General features: G+C 33.8%; 1 protein-coding gene across 1 annotated transcript; it reads right to left on the reverse strand.

Moving 5' to 3' along the window:
• Positions 1–546: 546 nt before the first annotated feature.
• On the reverse strand, positions 547–23,626 carry LOC132748441 (trichohyalin-like; the record flags this gene model as incomplete). Its single annotated transcript, XM_060738055.1, is given in 7 exon segments — positions 547–625; positions 4,098–4,245; positions 4,975–5,052; positions 6,135–6,228; positions 8,088–8,226; positions 9,071–9,133; positions 23,452–23,626. Coding segments are annotated over 7 exon segments (668 nt in total), but the record flags the coding sequence as incomplete, so codon positions are not given.
• Positions 23,627–24,243: the final 617 nt, after the last annotated feature.

The following is a 24,243-nucleotide window of genomic DNA, read 5'->3' on the forward strand; positions in this document are numbered from 1 at the left end:
TTATTCGGTGTTCATGAGAAATGCACTGCGTGACTTTTGAAAACGAATTTTAAAATGTTCATATTAATGAAAAAACACACGCAGTAAGGCGTAGGTTGTGTTTTCATGTTTTGTTTAAATTCGTTGTATCCGGAGTGCACTGTAACATGTAAATTATTACTTGAACCTGAACCTTTTTTACTTTTCTTAAAATCTTAGTACATTTTTCTCAAGTTTGATTTTATTAAAATACTTTGGCTCATCTGGAGGCATGCTGCTTTAAAATGAAAAATGATTTGTCTATATTGTAAAGACGGACCAGTCCATTTTAGATATTAAGTGGGGTAAGGGTTGAAAAAGTGCATTTACCCAGTAAAGGTTGAAAAAAGTGCATATACCGAGTAAAGGTTGAAAAAAGTGCATTTAGCGGGACAACAGTTTAAAAAAAAGTGCATTTAGCGGGTCAACGGTTTAAAAAAGTGCATTTAGTGGGGCAATAGGTTTAAAGAAAGATGCAAAAAGGAAACTATAAGTGTGAACTATATGTTAGTACGGTTAAACCACTACCTGGTATTATACCTCATAGCTACCCCTCCATTCTGTACGTTCATCTCTGCCATACGATCATCTAGATCTTCTGTACTCCCTGAAATCATTTCAATTACATGTTTATATATATATAATTACAATTCAATACTTCTAATGTAAAAGAGTAAAGAATATTGTATTTGCCGCACCATGTTTTATTTTTACGTTCCCCTCACGTTTATATTGTTACGTCATTGTTATACTTGTTATGATTATATTATACATTACTGTCTGAAGATATGTACAAGCATTGAAAGCGCTAACAGAAAAAAATGTATAAAAATTTAACAAACTTTATATTCTGCATTTCCCAAAACCTACTTTTTTATATATATTATTACATATAAAAAAAAAGTTTCTGGGAAATGCAGAAAATAAATAATGTTCACTTTTTATAAATTTATTTCTGTTAGTGCTTTCAATGTTGTACACTTTCAGTTCTTCAGACAGTATCATATTTTAAATGTTGTACTAATATTTTCGGACAGCAGTCATCGAATTAGGCACCAGCCCGGTAGCCAATGGCCAGTGAAAATTAGTTCGGGCCAGTGAAAATTTTAAGAAAATTAAGTTAAATATATAGTAGAATAAATTCAAAACTGGGATTCGGGCTAGTAAATTCAAAATCTTAAATTCATTGACTGGGACAGCATTATTATTATATTTATTATAGATCTACTACGATCAATATCATCTATAATCATTGTAGTGGTGACATTGCCAAGGTGACATTGCCGAGGGTAGTGGCACTGTGGCAGCATGGGTGAGTGTAGTGGCAGCATGGACAGGTGGTTCACAGGCCGGCTTCGTTATCTAAGGATCACTTTCTGAGTGAGTTCAAACACCATCACAGGCAAGAAACAAAATTTCTGTCATATATTCTACTGTGAATTCACTTAATTTTCTGGGCATGAAATATCACGGTCCTGTCAAAATAAGACATTTATGTGGGTTCTTAAATTCTCAGATTGTCTGTTATTGCCAAAAAAGTAAAATGCAAATTATGTATTAAAACTAATGTACATGTTCAGCAGACAAAATAATAGTAGATATATAGCTTATGATAAATACTGCAAAACCAGTCATTAATGGCAATTATAGCATAAAATCGGCTATTTTTCCTTCTTTTGCCCACGTTATAAAGGGGCCAAAACCATGCTTTAACATAGTCACGTGCTCTTGTTATAGCCCGGTTTTACTTTGTGCAACACATACAGGGCCCAGTAAACAAACAAACAAATGACGATTTGGCCTTTTTCAGGGCTCACGCTGTCGGTCGCCATAGTCGCCATTTGCGATTATTTTATAAGATTGGCGATTATTTTTGCATTTTGGCTACAAAATCTGGCGATTATTTTTTACTTCCAACAGTGTTTACATAAGGTGTAAAAATCGATAATGACTGCAGTAGACCCAATTAACACCAGCGGGGTAGATATAATTGAGTGTCAACTTTTTATCGGTCACGTGTTGCTTACTATTGCCCGAGGTGATAAAAATACATGCAGGTGATAAAAATACATGCGATATGTAAAATTGTTTAAGTACTTTAAAGATATTGTCCAGCATTATAATAGCCATCAAATATCCGTCAATTAGCCACAAAATAATCTTCTTAAAATTGATAAACTGGATATTGACCAACACAAAATTTACCGTAAATTGCAGTAATGGCAAATTTTGATTTTTTTGTTTTAAGCTGCTTGACTAAATCGCCAGTGGAAAACATTGATAAAATATTTAAAAAGTATTTACTTCCAACCAACTATTTGCACCACAACCAAAATTGTGAATATTTCTTCAGAAAACAGAAAAAAATCCGATTGTCACATATTTTCGCGACACCGATAATTTTGATATTTATTTAAAGGTGAAAATAAGCTATGTTCTATTTAAAAATCTTTAGTATTATGGCAGAAAATTTGTATTACATTGGTGATGATGACATTTGTCAGTAAGTTATTCAGAAAAAAGGCTGCATTCTGTGAATGAGTTTGCAAGTGTTAATTATTTCTATAGGCTAATATGACCTAGATCTACTCCAGTTCTGTGTGAAATGTGGAAATTGACAGTGGTTATAGCTGATAAAATTGATTAGAACAAACAAAAGAAATTGTCTGATAACAGCATTATATAAAGTTATAATGAATCTTTTATTTTATTCTTATACAGTTATTATACTATATAACATTTTTATTTTGTTCTATAATAACAATTAAAGTTGTGGTTCTATGTAAAAAAAAGGTAGTTATCAATATACACAAATGTATCAGTTTATTTGAGAATCTTTATAAAACTGAAAAAGTTTTATATGTAATGTTTATTTAATCAACTGCTTATGTTGTTGATCGCTAAATCGTGAATAGTCCGCTGAACCTTTGGCTATTATTTTTTTAAGTAGAAAATATTGGCTATTATTTTATTTGAGCCAGTGTGAGCCCTGCTTTTTGCCAAAGAGTTATATTGAAATTATTAATTCGAGGGCCTCAATCTCATAACAGTGCGCAGCATTAAAGTAACTATGCCAGAAATTCGGCGTAAAGACATCGCCGCTTATCTTAGTTGTCGCCCTTTCTATGAAACGGACAGTTGTTAATGTAAACAAATATCTGTCATTCAGTTTAACCCTCCAATTAACTTACAAAACAAGATAACACTAATGAATATTAGAAAATGATGTTTTATTGATATTTATATTGATAAATGCTCTTTATATTTCTTTGAGAGAATAATGTTTAGTGCCTGATTTTTTTATTAACTTGTGTGCTTGAAAAAAAAAAGATTCTGATGTCACTGATTTTTTTTCTACCGTCAATCTGAAATCATTTTAGAAATTTCTGAGGGTCACGTTTTGTCTTGGGTAGATAAATTTAGTGTTTTTTTCTTGAGTTAATAAATCGCTAATGTTAAGTTTAAAAGTTAGTTAAATAAAATCAAAATTCGAAATTTCTTTCAGTTCTGAGCATTTGTATTTCCAAAGTTGTTGGCCCCGGTGAAATAAAACGCATACGTAAAACATGTTGAATTGGATAAATACCGTCCAAGCACAAGGATATAATGTATGTGTTTTGTATTTAATATACATCATGAATCTATTTTAAAATTCTATACTATAAAAGCGTCAATGCATGTTTATTTCGTGTTATAACGTCTGCAGAGTGCCTCAGAACAGTTGGAGCCCTCGCCCTACCAGGCTCGGGCACCAACTGTTCCTCTGGACTCTGCAGATGTTATAACACGAAAAAACGTGTGTAAACCCTATAATAACATGTAAATAATATTACTTTGATCTTTGGATATTGTTTTACTTTTCGTAAAATCTTAGTACATTGTTACTAACTAAGTTCAATTTTCTTGAAATATTTTTTACTCATCTGGAGGCATGCACCTTTAAATCATATATTCATATTTTCATGCTTATATTAAAAATCCAATAGCTAAGAAAATAACTTTAGTTTGGCTTACTTGCTACTACATGTAATTAGACCATCAGTGTTTTTTTGTTGTTGTTGTTTTTTCAACATCCTTACCTCTAACATTCAGCCTCGCCTCTTCGGTCCTCTGAGCCTGTGTTTTCTCTATCTTTTCTCGTTCCTTTTTTAATTTTTGCAACTTTTTCTTTTCTAAGTGTCTTTCGTATTTCTGTTTTTCTTTCTCTTGGATAGCCTTGGCATATTCCTTATAAATATGGGAAAAAATACATAATAACAGGTGATAGCAATTATACATTGTGAAACCCTTTACCTTGATTATTCTTTATGATGAAATTGTCTCCTATTTTTGATTTTCGATCAGTCTATTAGTTATTAAGAGAGGGGTCAGTGTCGAGACATTAAAATATGTTAAAAATTGTGATATTGGCATATTTCACTCCAGATCATGGCAGTAAGGCACATTGAATTTACCAGAGCACAGTTCAGCCACCGCATCGTTCCTAGGCATGCTGTCACGCAGTTTACCAGTAGTAGTACTTCTGTACATGCCAGAGTAGAGGTACAGTGTCAAATATGAAAATAGCCATATATTATATATATTAATTTTAGTTATTTCTTTTAGAATGTAATATGCAAGAAAAGGAATCTAACACTCGCTGTCTTTACAGACAGTAATATCTAGCTCTCAGGTAAATATAAAGTGAAAACTCAGCAGAGCCTCGTTACTGCCGTAAAGAGTTATCCTTGAACTAGATATAAATATAAAAAAAATCATATTTTGTCCATTGTATTGTATAAATGATTGACCCAAAAATGGCTGCCGCTTTTGGCAAGGGAGGTAAATATTGTAAAATCGGGAACTATCTATGGCAGGACTGGAACACAGAGAACTGGGATACAAGTTATTTGAGGTCAATGACCTTTAATTTTTTCCAATGGAGGTCCCCAAAACCTTTATCAAGTAATTGCATACCTCATCAGTTAGTTCCCTTGCCATTTTCCGTGCCTCATTCTGTAACTGGTCCTGCTCCATCAACTCTTTGGCAATATGCTGATAAATAAAAATTAACAATTTTAATTTAGATAAGTATATTTTAGCTTGTGATAAAAATAGAATCTAATCCACTTTCAAAAACATAACAGCAGTCATTGATTGGCTGATTTAAAAGTCAGAAGACGGTAACCTTCTATTGGTGATAGGCAGATCTTTCAGCTTGGCCCATTTTAGGAGCTGAATTTTATCAAAACTGACTAGGACAATGTGTTCTTTTGTGTTAATCAGGCCACCCAGTGACTATGGGCAGGTACTCGAGGAACAGATATACTTATCTGAATGGAAAATGCATGTAAGGTATTTTTTCTTGGATATTCTACCATATTTTATCATATTTTAAATTCTTTTCCTCAATAATTTTTTTTTTTTTCACGGACACCAATGTCAAGAAATTATTGTCTTACTTAAGTATATATATGAATTTACAACTTTATTCATAAAAGCAAAATGACATCATTCTAAGCATGCAGTTCCATTCTAAAATATGCAGAAATGATGTCATTTTTACACGGTTCATTCATTTAAAAAAAAAATTTGGTTGGGTTTTCAGTTGAACCAACACAGTATAGGTCATATTCAGACTTTTCAGCTTTACAGAAAGAGGAAGACCTTAGGTGCTCTTTCGTGCATTATTTTAGGAACAAACAGGCATCTAATGAAAGAATCCAATGTCCCTGTCAGGATTCGAACCCACAGCTATGAGGAGTTGAAGTGGTTTGAAGTCTATGACCATAACCTCCCGGCCACAGCTGCCAGGTTCATTCATAAATTGTGCTAAAATGACGCCATTGTGTAGCATGCGACTCATTTGTCACCCCATACCAGATAATATTTCCAGCACAGGAAAACTAATGGAAACACCAGTTTGATATGCAAGAAAAACCAGTCTGATATGCAAGAAATACCAGTCTTATATGCAAGAAATACCAGTCTGATATGCAAGAAATACCAGTGAAACAATTAGATTCCAAGCCAGCCAATCTGCATTACTGTAAACACAAAAGAATTCATTCCTTAAATTGGTTTTAATTATATACATGATAACATTGAACAATGTCGTAATATATTTTATGTTTCACCTCATCTGTGAGTTCAATAGCCATTTTACTGGCCTGATTCTGTAACTGTTCTTGTTCCATTAATTTCTTGGCAACTTTTTCATCTTCCTCGGCCCTGAAATCAAGTTATCACATCATTCAATAATTCTGTTATGTTAAAAATATTAGTTATATTACGTAATATCCTCAAATGAACAAAGAAACAAGAGCTGTCTGTAATAAAGACAGTGAGCTTGACTATTCTCAGTGATTGACAGTAAGAAAAAGGGGCATAACTCAGAGTTATAGGACCTGTACCCTTTATTAAGATCATTTAACCACAGAAAACAAATGTTTCAAGTTTCAACCCATTCCCTTATGTAGTATTGGAGCTACCAACTTGTATGTAAAAACTTAAGCAAAGAGTTTGTCCAGGAATGAGAACAATATGTCACCTTGGTGGAATAACTGGTTAACTCCTATTAACCCTTTCCCCCATGAGCATATTGTGGAAAATGGCCGTTTTCACTGAAAAGCCTCCTGTTACAAGTTCAAACTGCTATGAAACTATGAAAAATGCTTCAATACTAATCAAACTTGGCACAAATGTTGACTGGACCATTGCCTTTGTAACGACATGCTCAGTCTTAAATTTCCTGTTACCATGGCAACGAGGGGGCATCTCAAAATTGCCAAAAATCACTATTTTGCCTCGATTTTTTCCATCAAAATTTATTTCAAAGTGCTGCAACTTCTCAAGGGATTGAGATAGAGTCAAAGGCTTTTCAGCGTTGGTTACACGTTACATTATAATCGACCTGGGGTCATTTTTAGCCTCTCACAAGTCCAAAATTTTCTTGGCGATGAGGGGGACTCCGCCCCCCTTCAAACCCCCCTAACAGAAGGGGGCACATCCCCCTTCTGGCAACCCCCTGATGTATCTTTTGGATGGGGGGCGGCGCCGAAAAAGTGCTCAATTTTTTTAGCAACATTTCTCAAAGGAAAACATGTGTTTGGGGCCCAAATAGGACATTTTTTCACTCCCTGAGGCCTAAAAAAAAGGGGGGGGTCGAAAGTGCGTTGTTTCGCGTATATATGAGGTAAAGGGTTAACAAAAAAAGATGAAAAACTTTGAAATCACCTAAAAACTAGTTTTTCAATGTTAATATGTGGTCTTTCACCTAATTTTGGTGAAAAATTGTTGTTTTGTAACTTTTTTTTTTTTTAGTTAACCCTTTCCCCCATGAGCATATTGTGAAAAATGGCCGTTTTCACTGAAAAGCCTCCTGTTACAAGTTCAAACTGCTATGAAACTATGAAAAATGCTTCAATACTAATCAAACTTGGCACAAATGTTGACTGGACCATTGCCTTTGTAACGACATGCTCAGTCTTAAATTTCCTGTTACCATGGCAACGAGGGGGCATCTCAAAATTGCCAAAAATCACTATTTTGCCTCGATTTTTTCCATCAAAATTTATTTCAAAGTGCTGCAACTTCTCAAGGGATTGAGATAGAGTCAAAGGCTTTTCAGCGTTTGTTACACGTTACATTATAATCTGCCTGTGGTCATTTTTAGCCTCTCACAAGTCCAAAATTTTCTTAGCGATGAGGGGGACTCCGCCCCCTTCAAACTCCCCTAACAGAAGGGGGCACATCCCCCTTCTGGCAACTCCCTGATTTACTTTGGGATAAGGGCGGCGCCAAAAAAGTGCTCAATTTTTTTAACAACATTTCTCAAACGAAAACATGTGTTTGGGGCCCAAATAGGGCATTTTTCCACTATTCGAGGCCTTAAAAAGGATGGGGGGGTCGAAAGTGCGTTGTTTCGCGTAAATATGGAGTAAAGGGTTAAACAGCTACTAATAAATAGCATTTATTTTACTACAAAACTATCAACCTTCAGTACACCTCTTTTTTTTCCCCAAGAACAAATCTCCCCAAATTACTTTTCCAACTTCTACAAATACAAATAAAATTCATAATGTACATACTGCACTCTGAGGGCCTGTAACTCCTGGAATCTTTCATTTTGAAGCCGCAATTCCTCGTCAGACTGTACAACTTTAGCTAATGGAATGTCTTCACGTACAGTCCGTCGATTAAAACGGTTCAAACCATAATGACGATCAACTAAAAAACAAACATAAACATTATTTGAGCCGCATCATGGCAAAACCAACATAATGAGTTTGCGACCAGCATGGATCCAGATCAGCCTGCGCATCCGCGCAGTCTAATCAGGATCCATGCTGTTTGCTATCACTTTCTCTACTTGTAATAGGGTTTGTAAGCAAACAGCATGGATCCTGATCAGACCGCTACTGCGCAGGCTGGTCTGGATCCATGCTGGTCGCAAACCCATTATGTTGGATTTGTCGTGACGTAGCTCTTTTCTAATTTTACATGAAGAGTACAAGAAAGAGAAAAAAAAATTTTTTTCAATTTTTACATTTACATATTTCTCCACACACATGTACACCAAAATAACAAAAGTGTAATAAACGGTTCTAAACATTTTGTCAAGGTTGGTATTTAATAAAAGAAAATAATAAAGCATTCAGTTTTAATACAAATGAAAATAAGACAATTAAGATATCAATAAACTGTTAACAAAGATTAGTCCAACAACATTTGTTTTGTCATTGACTTGTTGAACAAATTTTGAAAATAAAACACAATGCCTTCTCAACATGACCACTTTATAGTTTTAGTCTGCATCATATTCATACAGAAATAGAAAGATCAGACTGATAGCATGGGGAGGGGCAAAAACACTCCACTCAATACAATTTTGTTCTGGCAAGACCTGCCACCGCAGTAAAACCAGCCATCTTCCCTAGATTGATATCTTATATTCTCCCACACAAGAAAGTATCAAGAGTCAGGCTTATTTGGTGAGGCTGGAATGCACAGCGGTGGGTCAGCCATTGACATAGTTAGATTGTGAAAAACAAAGGCAAACAGTAAAACATACTTTCTTCATTCTGCAGTTGATGAGCAAATGCCCCATCCTCGTACACTGCCCACTCTTGTCGTACTGAAAATACAGAAACCATATTGTTACCTATTTGTCTATGTCATGTAACAAAAAATAATTAACACAGTAAATAACATGAATGAGTTCTTCTGTAATACCATTAAACAACAAAATTTCATTGAATCATAGACTATGCATAAAAAGTGTTATATTGGTAATAATCGATGAAAAACAGTCTATCTTACATGGACAGTGCGTGAACAAAGAAAAATATATAACTATATTATTGTAACTGCTGCATCAAATGACAATATAGGTTAAACTAAAATCAGTGGAGCCTTAGAACTAAGGTCACATCATTTCACATCATTTCAATCAGAATTGACTTCTAACTTTGCTTTAAAATTACTACAAAATACTTTTTAATCAAAAGCTCAGCAATTTAATCGCACAAAAAAAGTTGTGCATTAAAGGCCAGCCTTAAAATTATCTTAATTGTTTCACCTCTCGCAATAATGTCAATTTGGGCAGGTAGGTACGTTTTTGTAATGAAAAATTATTGTAGAAATATCATTATTGACCATAATTATATTTTTATATCTGAATCATATGGGCTTTGATATTTAATGTTGAGAAAGCTTTATAGCATATTTATAAAGTTTAGAACTATTTAGTTTTATTCAACATATAACCCAGATTTGAAGATATGATTCTAATTGAATGACTGACAGCCTCCGTGTTTATTAAAGGGGAAAAAAATCATTATATTGGCAATAACATTTTTCGGGGTTACTAAGGTAGCGGTAGAGGAAACAATATTTTATTTAACGCCTAAATGCTGCAAGAATTGGTATATACTTCAGATAGTTTACATCATAAAAAATACTGTTATTAAAGTATCATACTAGTTCATAGGGCTTGAGGGCATTTATTAATCACAATATTATGGTTAAACTTTGAAAGTGTATTGGCTTATATTAAAACATCATTGATAAATCCCATTCAAAATCATGGGATTCAATTCAACAACACATTACATTTGAATTCAGAAATAGATTTAATGAAATGTACGTCAAAGCTAACCATGCAAGTATCTAGATTCTTGCAATGCATTTTTATGAATATTAACTAATATTAATTTTATGAAATTCTGTTAGTAAAAAATACTTCTAACATACAAATATAGTGATTGAATTACTTATAAACACAGTCATATTTGAATTTATATATATCTTTAATGCATAAAGATCTGATGTATGCAGAAATACACAAATTATTTTATTGTATTATTATTAAAGATATAAACATTTTTCTTCAGTTCATTTGTAATCATTTGTGATCATTTGTAATAATGTAATTGTTTAATGATATGGAAGTATATACAAATATAACCCTTTTACAGTACATATATAAAGAAGCAATTGTTGGAAGAATAAAATGTACTTCCGTATCATTATGAACACAGCTAGAACATGCTCAACATAACAACATGTTCATGTCATGTCAACTACAACATTCACTTAATAATTAACAAGAGTGTTTAACCACAATGTTACAAGTTAGAAGCCTGTTATTATACATGTAAATTGGTATGTTATAAGTGCCATAGGGGATAAATTACTATACAAGAGAATGTACATTGTAACTGACTCTTAATTGCCAATGAAACAAAACAAAAAAAATGACTCAAGAGTTTAGTTTTAGCCATTTCCCCTTCTGTTTTGTATACTTAGGATATTTTGTTATGCTAAAGGCTGTTGTTGTTTTCAAAGATTGTGTGGCCACTTCAAATAAACACACACTGTTGCCAATTTGAGAAGGCATTTGACCAAGATTAATTATGTGGTCACTTCAACAAACACATTTTGCTAACTACACATGTAGATCTACATTTGTACAAGTATATGATAATGAACTAGAAATGTGTCATCATGCCATGGATGCCCCCGCATGCAGCCAAAATTTCAGATGTTATAATAATTAGTTCCAAATTTGTTTGCACAAATTATTGTTTTCATTTTAAGTTCAAAGCCCTTAAAACTTTTCAATGTTAACACAAACCATTTTCATAAAATATTCAAGGCACTGAAATTATTCAGTCTTTACCTTTTGAAAATAGCATATTTCATATTTGTAGCCAAAATAATGGCTACATACATTTCCACAAAAGTATGAGTGCTGAAACTGAAAGTTCAAAATTTTTCAAATATTCAAGAAAGATAAGTTTGTCCAAAATCATTGAACCACGACCAAATTCAAACTAAAACTGCTTACTCCTAAGATGTATCTATATTATTTTCAAAGTGAAAGGGGCATAACTCTGCCAAAAAATCATCGAACCATGACCAAATTCCAACTTGACCTGCCCATACCTTTGACATATCCATATGTCAAATTTGAGTTGAATATGTAACACTGTTGGGTAGATAATGAACAGAAACTGTGAATTTCATATTATTTTCAAAGTAAAAGGGACATAGCTCTGCCAAAAATCGTCGAACCATGACCAAATTCGAACTTGACCTGTATTTTGTCATGACATATCCATATGTCAAATTTGAGTTGAATGTGTTGTACCGTTGGGGAGATAATGAACGGAAACTGAAAATTTCATATTATTTTCAAAGTAAAAGGGGCATAACTCTGCCAAAAATCGTCGAACCATGACCAAATTCGAACTTGACCTGTATTTTGTCATGACATATCCATATGTCAAATTTGAGTTGAATGTGTTGTACCGTTGGGGAGATAATGAACGGAAACTGAAAATTTCATATTATTTTCAAAGTAAAAGGGGCATAACTCTGCCAAAAATCGTCGAACCATGACCAAATTCGAACTTGACCTGTATTTTGTCATGACATCCATATGTCAAATTTGATTTGAATGTGTTGTACTGTTTGGGAGATAATGAACGGAAACTGAAAATTTCATATTATTTTCAAAGTAAAAGGGGCATAACTCTGCCAAAAATCATCGAACCATGACCAAATTCGAACTTGACCTGTATTTTCTCATGACATATCCATATGTCAAATTTGAGTTGAATATGTACAACCGTTACTTAGATAATGAACGGAAACTGATGATGACGGAATGACAGAATGACGGAATGACAGAATGACGGAAGGACGGAACAGGGTAACACTATATGCCCCAGCCATTACATGGCGGGGGCATAATAATAAACAGCAAAATTGTCTTAGAAGTCATAGGGTGAAGGTCAAGATCATAATTATGACCTCCAAATACTCAATATTAATCATAGCCATTAAATGGAAGATCTTCCAAACAAACTGAGCCCTCCCTGTTTATCAATCTGTGAGCAAAAAATTCATGTCCATGTTTGTTAGTTTCAACCATTAAATAACTTGAACCATTTCAAATTCACAAGTCAGACCAGTTTCTTATATTGTTGCTAGAAAATAATAATGATGTCACGCATTGAGGGCTTTTAAACAAAATTAAAATATTAGATACTATAAAATGCAATTAAAATGTGCACATAAGCAAGATTAAATAAGCTCTTAATCAATCTGATACCCATATCTTTTATTATCATGATCTTCATGTATTAACAATCAACTACAATATTATTAAGATCTGAATAAACAGTAACTGTTTAACTGAGATACTAAATTGAACAAGACATGGACATTTTATATTACAAAGTTAATCTTTATTTCTGTATATAATATATATACACTTATTTCAAATATTACATGTAGTTATTTGATGCCATGGAAACAATAGAATTTTTTTCTCTCTATTAATTTCTTTCATGACTCTAAATGATCTAAAGAAATTTGAATCATATGATGATAATACCCGTTGCAGGAAAGTTATTTTCATACTTATCATATTCCACATAAGCCTTAAGGTATGGATATTTCACAATCTAGCATGATCATTGGCTATTAGTTTTTTATGAACAGAACAGCCATTTCATTTAGACTTGCGCATAGTACATCTACATAGTCATGCAAATAGATACACAAAACAATTGTAACGTCACATGGTCATGATAACACAAAATACAATATGATACTTCATCAGGTAATAGATAATAAGATATTATATTAGATGATATTTTCTCAAACATGACAGTACTAGAAATCCTACTGGCAACCTCACAGGATATTGTATACCATATTTTACCCAATGAGTCTTAAATCATCAACTCCCTCCCAATAAGGGCGAAGGATAGGTGTTAACCAGCAGCAAGACTATAATACATATATGTACTTATTTTACAGTTTACGGATATGATAGTATGATAGTACATGTATGAAAAAATCAAAAGCAAAATTCACACCTCAAAGCTGAATCACAACCAAATCATTTACACATCAAACAATCACTACTACTACTAAAAACACTCACAACCAATATTTAGACCCTTTATAAACAATCACAACAAATAGAACACCTCAAAACAATCACTTCTACTAATAATAATTTTACACTTCAAAACAGTCACAACCAATATTTAGATCCTTTATAAACAAAAAGACCAATTATAAGTACATTTCAAAACAATCACTTACTACAATCACTACTACTTGTGATAATTTTACACCTCAAAACAGTCACAGCCAATATTTACACATCAAAAAAGTTACAACCAATGTAACATTTATTGTTTGGCATTATACTGATCTGAGACATTTGAATATTCAATGACCTTTTGTCAGTAATTGTCAGATTCTGAAGTAAATCATATAGACATAACAGTCTACATGGTTTATGTATAAATTCAACTTACCAACACAACACTTGTTAAACTAGCCTCAGTGATAAAGCTACAGTCTCACTTACATCCCGACAGAGCCCCGGTAGACGTCCGGGGTGATCCGGGAACGACCGGGGTACATCCGTAACTCTGCCGGCAACGTCCTGGATGATCCGGGATGATCCAGGAACATCCGGCATTCGACCCCGGATGGAATAAAATATTTAATATCACCGGGGTGGTCCGGGATGATCCGGGAAGGTATAGCTTTGCCGGCATCATCCTTAGCTCTGCCGGGAACGACCGGGGTGATACCGGGAAAGCACCGTAGCTCTGCCGGCACAAACCGGGAATGATCCGGGGTATGATATAGCCGGTAGAGCTACAGTAGAGCTACGGTAGAGCCCCGGTATATGGCGGCAGAGCCCCGGTAACTACAGGCAGAGCCCCGGAGGATAAAGGTAGAGCTACGGTTGATCCCGGTAGAGCCCCGGCAAAGCTCGGATCATTTAAAAAAAATAAGGACAATTTGTGATGATTGAACTTGTTTGTATTAAAAGCCTTCCCATTTCCCTTCTATCCAGTATGGCATAAGGATTTTTCAGAAAATCATCATGAATTACTATTCTGGAACAATAGATATTATATTAAACAAGAGCTGTCGGTAGGACAGCAACGCTCGACTATTCTTAGTGCTTGATAGTAAAAAAAATGCTTGATACAGTTACCTCCTCCTGTTTACAGGTTGGGGTCATGATGGTGAACAAGTGTGCAAAGTTACAAAGCCATATGTCAATGGACTTTGAAAATATTTGAACTATTACAAAAACTTTAAGGTAAATTCTAAGTCGAAAAAGGGGCATAATTCTGTCAAAATGCTTGATAGAGTTACCTCCTCCTGTTTACAGGTTGGGGTCATGATGTTGAACAAGTGTGCAAAGTTTCAAAGCCATATGTCAATGGACTTTGAAAATATTTGAACTATTACAAAAACTTTAACGTAAATTCTAAGTCGAAAAGAGGCATAATTCTGTCAAAATGCTTGATAGAGTTACCTCCTTCTGTCCTGTCTACAGGTTGGGGTCATGATGTTGAACAAGTGTGCAAAGTTTCAAAGCCATATGTCAATGGACTTTGAAAATATTTGAACTATTACAAAAACTTTAACGTAAATTCTAAGTCGAAAAAGGGGCATAATTCTGTCAAAATGCTTGATAGAGTTACCTCCTCCTGTCTACAGGTTGGGGTCATGATGTTGAACAAGTGTGCAAAGTTTCAAAGCCATATGTCTAAGGACTTTGAAAATATTTGAACTATTACAAAAACTTTAACGTAAATTGTAAGGCCTAAAAAAAAAAATTGTTTTGTTCGGGTCACCCGACCCTACCTAATAATATGCGCCGACCCTACCGTTTTTTTTCGTGTCCAAAAAAAAAAAAAAAAATCCATGAAAATACCGTATTATTGAGGTACTCAATGAGCAGGGCGAAGGGCAATTCAGGCGAAATTTCGCTGGGTATATTTCCATTTCGCTCTCCCAATTGATCTGACAAAGAGAAGTTAACATCGCCGATAAAATCTTAATTCCCAAAGAGTAATTACTTGCCGATGTAAAGAGCAGAGATTGTATCCGCCCATATGACGACTGCTAATTATCATTATCCAATCAGAGCATCGCTATATACTACCCTTTTACCTGTATGCAAAGCGATAGACCGCCTACTCTAAACAGTAAATAATGAGAGCATCGGCCCGAAACGGGTATATTTTGCGAGTTTAATACGGGATTTGGCGATAATTATAGATTAATTTTTTCCGATCATCTAAACACGTGCAAATCTTCCCTAATTGATATACATGCGGTGTTTAACCGAAGTAAAGGCGATCTGCCGCTATCACAAAACTGTTAGTCAATTAAAAATAATTAATTTCATTTGGATGATTTCAGTCCGTTAACATCAATAAAAAATTGTTATGTCGCTCACGTCATGGCTTGGGGTGAAATGCCCAAACCTAGCAGTAAAAAAAAGTTACTGATTCTGATACACCATACACGCGAAAATTTAAGAAAATTTCATGTGCTCATGTATATAACAACAAAATTTGTCAGGAAAGAAGTGTTCTTATTGTTTCAATATATATATTTGTTTTAATGTCATAAATATGACGCTCAGATTAAGATTTATTAATATTATAAATTTCAAAAAGCATTATTTATAAAGATATTACAGAGTTTAACATTTCATGAAAATAAAGGGAGGTAATTAGAAATTTATTTTCTATAATTTCTCAGTCGAATTTTTCAATAAGAAATGAATGTATATAATTTTAGTGATCAAATATAATGTGCACAAATGTTTGCAGTACATATTTTACATATTCTTCGATATTTGAAAATTGTTTTATAAGCATAATTATATGCACATAAATGTGACATTACAACATAGAAGATCGCAAAAAAATTTCTGTAAACAGAACAAGATGGACAGATTTGATTAATCATTATCCAATGTAACTTAATCTTCTGTGAAAAGTGAGGAAAGTAAAAATATAAAGTTAATTTATTCATCATATTTTTCTTACACACATTATTATCAAAAATATATGAGAAAGCTTATAAATAGCTGATAAATAGATTGTGTTTCTTTTCTAGTTAAAGGATATATAGCCATGCATGTTAATGCATACACATTGGGATGTTTCCCTTCTGCCGATTTTTCACGAGGAAGTCACTTCTCCCTAAAATTTCCCCCCAGGATGAGCCCTGGGTACGGTACAGGTTTTATCGCCGCTCTTAGTTACAAAATGGCGGATCACATCGTCAATATTTGTTAAAACGGTGTGTGATCTTCACCAGAAGAACGCTGAGAGTTTAAGATTGTTACACCTGAAATGTCTTTTGAAAACATAGAAGGGATGTATTTGTGCCACCTGGGAGGGATGTCAGAAATTTCCATATCTAAATTTCAATATACTGGTAAAAAAAAAAAAAAAAAAAAAAAAAAATCCGACCTACCCTACCTATTCCTTGAGAGCATATTACCCTAACAAAACATTTTTTTTTTTTAGGCCTAAGTCAAAAAAGGTGCATAATTCTGTCAAAATGCTTGATAGAGTTACCTCCTCCTGTTTTACAGGTTGGGGTCATGATGTTGAACAAGTGTGCAAAGTTTCAAAGCCATATGTCAATGGACTTTGAAAATATTTGAACTATTACAAAAACTTTAACGTAAATTCTAAGTCGAAAAAGGGGCATAATTCTGTCAAAATGCTTGATAGAGTTACCTCCTCCAGTCTACAGGTTGGGGTCATGATGGTGAACAAGTGTGCAAAGTTTCAAAGCCATATGTCTAAGGACTTTGAAAATATTTGAACTATTACAAAAACTTTAACGTAAATTCTAAGTCGAAAAAGGGGCATAATTCTGTCAAAATGCTTGATAGAGTTACCTCCTCCTGTCTACAGGTTGGGGTCATGATGGTGAACAAGTGTGCAAAGTTTCAAAGCCATATGTCAATGGACTTTGAAAATATTTGAACTATTACAAAAACTTTAACATAAGTGGTTACGCCGACGCCGACGCTCGGGTGACTGCAATAGCTCTACTTATTCTTATCGAATAGTCGAGCTAATAAAAATTATGTATCAAAGTTATCATTTTCGGGCGTTTTCAATCCACCGGGGTTCTACCGGGGCTCTGCCTGGATCGTCCTGGGCCCTGCCGGGGCTCTACCTGGATCGACCGGGGCGCATGCCTGGGTCAACCGGGGCTCTTCCGGCGTCATCCGGGAACAACCGGGGAAGCACCGGCATGAACCGTAGCTTCACCTGGGCTCTGCCTGGATAATCCGGAGCGCATCCTGGGTGGTTAGTAGGGAACTACCGTAGTGCTGCCGGGGTAAGTGTGACCGCAACAATAATTTCATCCCGGATCGTCCCGGATCATCCCGGTAACTTACCGGGATGGTCCTGGGCTCTGCCGGGAGTAAGTGAGACCGAGGCTTAAGGAGTTAAGACTTCTACTTTCAAACTGAAGGTCGTCACTAAGGTTCAAATCTTAAACATATTTTATGGTGTTTTTTTTTCATTATATTTTGCAAAACATTTTTGCATGCAAATCACTCATTGTACGACTGTACAAATTGAAATTATGAAAATTTACATATACATCTATATCTCAAAGTTATGTTGTTTTATTTCTTAAAAAAAGACACAAAAAATTGAAACATATGATGCACATAATTTTTTTAAAAGAAATCTGAGAATTCTAACTTGCAAAGCAATCATACTTACCACTAGGCCATCGGGGGGTTGGTATAAATAAAGTATCAAGAACTTTCCTATTAGAAATAGTAATACATGTAAATTAGAGAAACTAACGAAAAAGCTTCAAAAAATTAATGAGTCTCAGGTAAATATTGCCAAACAATAAAACCAGTTACAACCAATATTTACGCCTCAAACAATCACAACCAATATTACACATTAAAACAATCATTACTACTAGTCTGTAAGTTTATATCTCAAAACAATCACAACCAATAAAATTATATACACATCAAAACAATCACTACTAATATAAGTTAATATCTCAAAACAATCACAACCAATAATTAAACTTCAAAACAATCATGAACAATTTACACCTATATCTTTTAAACCATTTAAAGTTAAAAGGTTCATAATGTCAAATAGTACTGAAATAATTAAGCCAAATCAAGATGATTTTGACCTACTGACCCCAATTAAAATGTGAGTTTTTATGTCAATAAACACAAAAACCCAATTGATGAAGTAAGGACAAATACATTAACTTTTTAGCCTACATCATAATCTTCAAATTGAAATAGTGACCTTGACCTTTGATACATGGATCAAGACAAAAAGTGTCATCCCTTTGGGAAAGAAGGATTTTTAAAGCTTCAGACCTATAATGTTTTATCATTATCAAGATTCAGGACTACTAATTGTATAACACTAATGCACAGGACATTTATCAGGCATTTTTTGTCAAAACTGAAGGGGCCTGGGCCTGTTCATTTTGTGAAAAAAAGTGTCATAAAATTGTGAAAAAAAATGACATATTACTTGGCATTCCCTGACATTTTGAAACTGGAAACGATTGATTATAATTTCTGACCTGTGTCAAATCTGCTTCAAGTTAGTAAATTAACCCGGTTAACATGCGCAAAAACCATGTAACTTGATTAAAACTATTTCTGTGTTATTGCAATTGGTGTAAATCAAGTTTTACCGGAAGGTAAACAATGTAATCCAAGACAAAGTCTGAATATTTTGTGAAATCTCTTTTGAAATTGTGAATTTTTTTCTGCCGCTTTGTGAAAAAAAGTGCAATTTTGAATTGTGAAGGGGCCTTATATCGGCCCCTGTTATAGAAGGAAAAGTCAGCCCTGTTTATAGTAACAATAGCATCTCAAACCCCACATGAAAATTAATAGAGGGGCTATTAAGATTTTTTTAAACCAATGGAAAAGGCCAGCATTAAGTAAAATCCCCTCTACCCTTCTATATAATCTACCTCATTTCTGCTGCTATTTTAATGCAAAAAAAATGCCTCAAAACAAAACCATCACATGGACCTGGTAACGATGAATCCAAGGACTGATATAAAGTATAAAAACTGCTCATTTCCTCAGTTATCCTGTGCACTTTCCCTGACCCGAGATGTGAGGAATACTGTTTTATGTTGCATAACGTATTAATAAAATACTGTTTTCTATTGCATAATGTATTAATAAAAACAAGTCACAAAATACAAAATACTCTAGCACAATCTACGCAACATAAATATTTCAAAGTGCAAAAAAAACTTCACTAGCCAAACTTAGTATCTGTATTTATTAAACCAACAAAACCTACCTCCAGAATGTGCATGACTGTTTGTTTTAAAAACTGCAATTGAAAATCTAAATTTTAAAGCTAAACTTCACGGCTTAGCTGTATATATAAAGGGCAAAAAGGCCTGAAATGGTTACTGTTTACAATTCCTCATTCACTTATTTATTGTCACTCTTAACAATTTCTCAATCATAATTCAGACAGGGAAGACAACTCTCTCCTGTTTTTATAAAATGGGGACAACTCTTTAATTAAGTATTCTTCAACCTAGACAATTTCACATTTGTATTTTCAAAACTGTAAAAGTTACAATATAAAATCTTAAATCATTGCTGTAGTGCATAATAAACAAATCTATATGTTTTTCTCTTGATTGCCAAAAAATTTAGATATATAGATAATTGTCAATCATTTATCATTGTCCATTGTGCAAAGCATCACTGCTCAAAAAGTAATACTTTGAAAATTCTCCTTAAAGATCCTGTATGTTTTGTGATTGATATTGTTACTGTGTGTATACCACACTTGCAAAAAATTATATAAGTATATAATTATGCAAATAAAACAATTTTTAAACATCGATGAATATGTGTACCGCAAATATTGTTGCACATTATATTCAATCAATAAATTATATGCATTCATTTCTTATGGAAAATTTGACTAAGAATTTATAGAAACTAAATTTCCAATTACCTCCCTTTATTTACATGAAATGTTAAATTCGGTAATATCTTTATAAATATTGCTTAAATTGGAAATTACAAAATTAACAAATCTTAATTTAAGCATTATAAATGAAATAAAACCATGAAAAAATTGTGTAACAGGATCATTTACTTTCATTATCAAATTTACATATCAGGTGCATTGTACTTGATAGGATTGTTGCACTTGGAACTCTTCCTAAATAAAAGAAAAAGCTTGTGATATTTTGTCATTCATTTTTTTTTATAACAAAACAATAATAAAATAAAAAACAACAATGAAAATTGTAATTCTATGGTATTTGTCATGCTTCAGATGTCTACATTTGCCAGACCCAATTTTTTTTTTAAAAATAGCTTATAAAGGCAATGCTATGAAGCTTTTTATTCAAGCTTTAATTTTGTAAACTCATGTTTTAAGCAACAGAAATTTGTTGACTGGTTTACATTTGACTGTTGTTATTTTTTATTTACCTAAATTTTTTTTTTCTTCAAACTTATATTTTACTGTAAAAAGTAATTTAAATTATCAAACGAAATGCTCAATATCTAATGAATTGCATCATATAGTATGGATTTATTTGTGCTGTTGGAGACGGTGTACAAATAAAATTTACACATTGTAAACACGGATTAAACAACATCAGGAAAATAACAATCAAGTATGGTTAGAATTTCGGCATTTTGCCTTTTATCTTACTCAGAAATTCACTTGTCCCTGCACTACCGCTACGTGAAAATCTACTTGTCGGCCTGCAAAAAGGACCGAGTCGGGAAAGTAATTCCACATCCCAGGTAAATTACAGTATCTTTTTAAATTAAAAACAAGTCAACAAACTTCTGTTTCTTTAAAACACGGTTGCTGAGCACCTTCTTGTTGTTAACCCATTTATTTCTTTTTTGCTTGTGACACCAAGTGCTTATATCATTGACGCTGTTGGTTTTATAATTTGATGTCCCAGGTAATACCTGCGGGCCCGGGCTTTGGCTTGCCCGGCTATAGACTACACGTGTATATTTAAAAGAAAATTAAAATAAAAAACAATTAAAAAATATATAGAATTCTATACCTATCAATGAAATTTTCAGTGTCAGTTCTAGTAAGGCGCCGCCATTTACAATGTAACTCAATGATAAAAGGCGGTGTATTCCGATAACGTAACAAATCTCAACTTTTCGGATTAATAATAATCGTTGAGTGTTCCGAGTGAAAACGGAAGTGGGTACATATAATACCGAATGACACCTTTAAAACGGAAAAATGAAAGGATTTTTTTACCGACTTCCCCGTTCATAGGCTTTGCCTAATTTCATATGGTAGCAAGACACCTCACCCCCCAGACACTTCACCCCTCAAATTTTGAAGACACTTCACCCCTTAAGACACTTCACCCCCCAAAATCAGTAAGACACTTCACCCCTCATCCAATTTTTTTCTATAAAGTAAATAAAAGAAGTTGGTCAACAACAAAATGCTTATGCAAATGTATATCACAGCACTTTCATCCATTAAGTGTTTATTGCATGTCACCTTGTTTATTCAACATGTTGATTAGTTGTTTATTCAACGGTTATCTCACAATTGATTAGATAATTGAATTAAAATGGTATAATTGTATGAAAATTAAATTTATTCTTAATAAATAAAATGATATAAATGAATATGAATGAATGAATCGGTTGCTTTATAAAATATAGTAAATATAAATTATTTATCATCATTATCAGACACAATTATCCTGCATTTCATACAAAGATCATTCATAATGTCATTTATTAAACAAATACATAGCACCAGTTATGTAAATTAAGCACAAAGTTAAAGCACAAACCATCACCAAATGAGTGTAACTCAATGATTATTATATGGTAAAGATCAAACTGAAAACAAACTTAAGTACCAAAACTTCAAGAATTGAATCAACTCAAATTTATTAGACAACGGGTTAAAACAATAAACATACTCAATCACTATTGAATGTATTTAACATAATCTTCATAAATAATTGTTAAACACAAAATAAAAACTAGAAATGTGTCCATAGGACACGGATGCCCCCACACGCCACTGTTTTGTCAATCTTATGACTCTAGGTCAAATATTTTTTAGACTACATGTGCCACAAGTTGAAAACTAAAAATCAACAAAGGGCCATAATTCTGTTAAATTTGGTCATGGCAAAAATTCCTTCCTTTACTACCATCTACACATTAAGGTTGTTCATCCCTGGAAGTTTAAGCAAAATCTGCCATCCGGTTTAAGAGGAGTTGCGTTCACAAAATTTCTATATGGTATATAGTGAAAAAATCAACAAAGGGCCATAATTCTCTTAAATTTGGTCGCAGCAAAAATGCCTTCCTTTACTACCATCTACACATTAAGGTTGTTCTTCCCTGTAAGTTTAAGCAAAATCTGCCATCCGGTTTAAGAGGAGTTGCGTTCACAAAATTTCTACATAGTATATAGTGAAAAAATCAACAAAGGGCCATAATTCTGTTAAATTTGGTCGCAGCGAAAATTCCTTCCTTTACGACCATCTACACATTAAGGTTGTTCATCCCTGTAAGTTTAAGCAAAATCTGCCATCCGGTTTAAGAGGAGTTGCGTTCACAAGATTTCGGGACGTACGGACGGACAGACGTACGGATGGACGGAAAGACGGACGGACAAGTGCAACGCTATATGCACCCACTTTGTGGGGGCATAAAAATGAGGGGTGAAGTGTCTCAATCAAATTTCTTAAAATGAGGGGTGAACTGTCTGAGGGGTGAAGTGTCTGCAAAAAAGGGCCTAGGGTGAAGTGTCTGGGGGGTGAAGTGTCAGTAAGCCTTTCATATTACTTTTAGGTGTACCTTTTAGTATTATACTTGACAGAACCCACCCAGGTAAAAAGTACTCACTGGTGCCCTTAAATACTAAGTGGCCCACCAGCATTTAATGTATACAATGTATACCTGCTTAGTGTGATCGTAAAACGATTTAAAGCAGTATGATGTAGAACTAGAAGTAGAAAAGTTTGGATTTTCGTTTGTTAATCAATTTTAAGCAGTGCCAAAACAAATATTCTAAAGTAATTTACCTTGTCTTACTTTCCCGCGAATCGGCAGAGTATTTTTAGCATTTTCTGACTTTCCACCCTCTGCCATTATTTAAATATCTAACTCATTTCAGTTGAAATATTTTTATTTTGACAAAACAACATGACTCATCCGGAAGAGCTTTTACTTCCGGTTTCATACAAAACAAAACTAAATGCCGTCCTATCGCGGCATGTACTTATCCGGTAATTCCCGGTCTCTCCCGGATTATTTTGACCGGGATTTACTAAAGACCGGCGAATAGTATCATAATTAAGTACAAGAAAAGCATTGATGCAAAGCATCAAAGGCGACGCCCAAAAAATTGATCAAGTCCTGCACCTAAATACTTAACAAAAGTTGTGTACTTTATAGCAGTACCATTACATGTGACCTGGAGGCTAGGCCCAGTTTAAGTTGAAACTTAAACCAAAAAGGATAGACTCTGCCTTCCAAGATGCAAAGAAAATGGTTAGTCAATAAACAAATCACTAATAAGAGTCATACCATCAGAGAGAATTTCGTCAGATTTATTTTACCAGATACAAGGATACATGAGTCATCAGCATATTATAAAAGCTTATTGCTTAGGGTTGCAGACATGTCATTGACATATATTAGACATAAAAGAGGACCTAAAATGAACCTCAGGGGAACATCATATGTACTCGGAGCAGTAGTAAAATGAGTACCAGCCACATCCACCAGCTGCTGTCCAGAAATAAGACTTGAACCATGTAAGAATGTCATTACCTATGGCAGATGCTAGAAGTTCCATGAAGAAGAAGAAGAAG

The sequence above is a fragment of the Ruditapes philippinarum genome, unplaced genomic scaffold, assembly GCF_026571515.1.
Source record: "Ruditapes philippinarum isolate M1 unplaced genomic scaffold, ASM2657151v2 ctg9128_1_1_1_1, whole genome shotgun sequence".
Classification (NCBI taxonomy): Eukaryota; Metazoa; Mollusca; class Bivalvia; order Venerida; family Veneridae; genus Ruditapes; species Ruditapes philippinarum.